General features: G+C 38.9%; 1 protein-coding gene across 1 annotated transcript; it reads right to left on the bottom strand.

Annotated features, from left to right (window-relative positions):
• Window positions 1-230: 230 nt before the first annotated feature.
• LOC133338195 (uncharacterized) lies at window positions 231-3,586 on the bottom strand. Its single transcript, XM_061546379.1, has 2 exons — window positions 2,039-3,586; window positions 231-533 (listed from the first exon to the last, which is right to left on the bottom strand). Exons 1-2 carry the CDS (start codon window positions 3,584-3,586, stop codon window positions 231-233), a joined length of 1,851 nt encoding a protein of 616 aa, XP_061402363.1.
• Between the last annotated feature and the right edge of the window lie 397 nt (window positions 3,587-3,983).

Raw genomic sequence — 3,983 nt, forward strand, 5'->3', positions numbered from 1 at the left:
ATTTCAAAGACAAAAATTTGTAGTTACAAAAGAATATATCGATGGCGACCAAAAATCAATAGCAAGAAAGCAACAGCGATAACCAACAACAAAAATGATTACATTGATACAGTTAATGTTTATATATTGAGTGATTTCTATAAATGAATGTTCGCATATATATGTTGTGTTACAATTGCACTCATTTACATTGCTTGCTTTTGAAACGAATGGAATTGATGCAGCGGACATTATTTTGTGTTGGCATACACCGACTGCTTATTCACCGTACATCCTCCCCCCGTTGGAAGTTTTAAACTTTCAACAGAATCATCTTCAATAGGCAATACAGCTAGCTTAGTTACAGCTCGTCGACATGTTCCACTACTGGTTTTGATGATAGCAACACGAACCACATCATCCTTTCCGCGTATTGTTTCCAGAACACGACCTAGCTGCCATTTCTGAGGTGGCAAATTTTCATCTTTTAGCAAAACCATTTGACCTTCTTTCACACTCGCTGAATGCGTTCGCCATTTGTTGCGCTCCTGTAACTGAAAAAGATACGAAGAACACCATTTCTTCCAAAATACCTGTTGCATATAGCATACTCGCTGCCATCTATTTAAAGTATTTATATTCAGCTCGGTAACATCAGGTTCCATAATAGCTACCAATGGCGCGCCAACGAAAAAATGACCCGGAGTCAATATTTCGAGATCATCTGGATTTTCAGTTAAGGGGCACAGCGGACGAGAATTTAAAATGGCAGCAATTTGGCAAACTAAAGTTCTCAGCTCTTCAAAGGACAACAATGAAAGACCAGCTACTCGATAGAAATGATATTTAGCTGCCTTCACTGCAGCCTCCCAGAGTCCCCCAAAGTGTGGGGATCTTGGGGAATGAATTTCCAATCTATTCCATCATCCAAACATTGCTTAAAAATTGCGTCCATGTTGTCTTGATTGAAGAAAATGTGTTTCAATTCAGATAACTCATTTTTAGCGCCAACGAAATTGGTCGCGTTATCTGACCAAATGGTTTGGGGTTTTCCACGTATACATATAAAACGCTTTAGAGCAGCCAAAAACGAAGGTGTTGATAAATCTTGCACTAATTCCATGTGACATGCCTTTGTTGAAAAACAAACAAAAACGCATATGTAGCACTTTACGGGAGGCCTATTCCTTACGTCCGTTTTGTAATAAAATGGTCCACAAAAATCGATGCCGGTGGTGAAAAAGGCTCTGTTGGCACGCACTCTATCCTTCGGTAAATTTCCCATCACATGACGCGCTATTTTGGGCTTCAGATGAAAACATCGAATGCATTTCCTAATAGTGCTGCTAATCGATTTAAGTCCGCCAATTGGCCAATATTGTTGTCGAATATTTGCGAGCAGGCACTGTGGTCCAGCGTGTAACAATTTTTCATGAAAATGCATAATTAACGACTTTGTGACCGGATGGTATTTTGGCAAAATAATTGGATGCTTTCCTTCGTAATCCATATTTGCATAATGAAGACGACCACCCACTCGAATTAAACCAAATGAATCCATTATTGGGTTTAACGAATGCAACTTACTTGATGACTCGATATTCGAACCAGTACATAAACGTTTGTATTCGCTTTCAAAATAAATTCGTTGAATACTCCTTATTAACATATATGTACCCTTTTTAATGTCATCAAGGGATAAAGATTTTGGAGTTTCATTTTCTTTACGAGAAGATTTTAGTTTAATAAATCTTTGCATGTAGCCAAATATTCGTTGAAGTTTTGCAAATGAATTGTAATATTTACACGATAATGAAATATCTTCAATCTTCACTGCCGTCAGGACTTGTCGTCGTTGCTCTGGTAACTCAGTAAGATACTCTACATGTTGAGGCCAATTCGTTGAGTTTTTTAATAAAAAATCTGGACCGTTTTTCCATAGACTGCAATTCAATAGTTCCAGAGGATTAGATCCTCTGGACAAGATATCACATGGATTCAAAGATGTTGGTACGTAATGCCAGACCATTTTACTCGTAAGGCTCTGGATGCGACTTACCCGATTCGAGACGAAAATATTAAATTTCGATGGATGTTGACGAATCCACGACAGAACCACCATTGAATCCGACCAGCAATGATATTCCATATCGTTCGACAAGACCTTTGAGACACTTTCCAATAACTCTGCCAGCAGCAACGCAGCAGACAATTCTAACTTTGGCACAGTCAACGCCTTCAATGGTGCCACTCTAGATTTCGAACATAGCAGATGAGTGGTAACTTCGCCATTGTATTCTGATCGAGCATACACGCATGCACCGTAAGCAGACAGGCTAGCATCGCAAAATGCATGAATTTGTATAGTGGAATTTGATACCGAAACGAAACGAGGAAATACAAATTTATGCAGTTTTGAAAATTGTGAAACAAATCTTGACCATACAGTGTGTAAATCTTGTGGCAAACTTTCATCCCATTGTAGATTCCTCTGCCATAAGCATTGCATTATAACCTTTGCTTTTGATATTATCGGACCTATTAAACCCAATGGGTCATAAAGCCTTGCGATACACGATAACACCGTTCGTTTGGTTACAGTGCATGATTCCTGAGTAGGCTTGAACGTAAAAATTAAATTATCAGCTTTTGGATCCCACATTAAGCCTAAGGTTTTGGTGATATCGGTACCATCATGAAATTTTAAAAACTGCTCACAATCGGCTAGTGGCACTCCCGTCAATACATCCAAATAATTTGAGCACCATTTCCGTATTTCAAAATTACCCCTTTTCAACAAATCACTGACTTGTTGTCTAATATCCAGAACTTCTTCAATAGTGTTACCTCCAGTAATTAGATCATCAACGTAAAAATCGCGCCTTACAATTTTAGCTCCCAATGGGTATGAAGTTTCTTCATCATGCGAAAGTTGATGCATTGATCTAATTGCCAGGAACGCTGCTGGTTTAGTGCCATAAGTAACTGTGTCCAATTTGTACACTTTTATATCTTCAGATGGATCATTTCTCCAGAGCACACATTGGAGGTAATTGTCGGGATTAGACACTCGTACACAACGGTACATCTTGCAAATATCACCACTTAGAGCGACTTTAAAAAATCGAAACCGAAGTAAAGTCTCAAAAAGTTTTGGTTGAATTGTTGGGCCAGCGTAGAGTGTATCATTCAATGATAAACCTGATGTTGTTTTTGCCGAACCGTCAAACACAACACGCAGCTTTGTTGTTGTGCTGTCTTCTTTACGTATGCAATGATGAGGTAAAAAGAATGTTGGAGTGTTATTTGGCAGAGATGGGACTGGCGACATATGATTTAAAGTTGAGTACTCTTTCATAAACTGCACGTGCATTTGTTTTAACTCAACTTGTTTGCTAAGCTTCTTTTCAAGAACCAAAAAGCGTCGAAGGGCTTGATCATATGAGCTCCCGAGATCACGGCAATTTTCCTTTTTGGGCAGTCGTACGGAATATTCACCCGAATCAAGACGAATGGTATTTTTCTTAAAATGTTGTTCACAAATATCATCCTCTATATTTGGTTTGATGTCCACGAAATTATTTTCTATCTGCCAGAAGCTCTGCATGACCTTAGTTAAATTGTCACTATCGACACATTTACATGCTGCAGTCAAAGAGCATGCCCTTGACGGGTTAGAAATTCCTCCTGATGCGACCCAACCCAATACAGTTTTTTGGAATATGGGAGAATTGTCGCTTAATCGAATTTGTCCGACAGACAATAAATCAAAAAATATGCCAGCTCCTATTAGTATGTCGATTCGACCATGGCTATCAAAATTCGGGTCGGCTAGTTTTATATTCGGCGGAATTATCGACTTATTAATTGGAGGGGTTGTGATGGGTTGGTAATCGGTGATGGTAGGTACGACAACTGCAACGAACGATGTGGTATAATTTCCAAAACGAGACTGGATAGTTAGGTCGACTGATTTATCAGCAACAAAATTACCATTACCAATA

This window comes from Musca vetustissima, unplaced genomic scaffold (assembly GCF_032173495.1).
Source record: "Musca vetustissima isolate MV318-11 ecotype Yass unplaced genomic scaffold, APGP_CSIRO_Mvet_v1 utg13881, whole genome shotgun sequence".
Taxonomy (NCBI): domain Eukaryota; kingdom Metazoa; phylum Arthropoda; class Insecta; order Diptera; family Muscidae; genus Musca; species Musca vetustissima.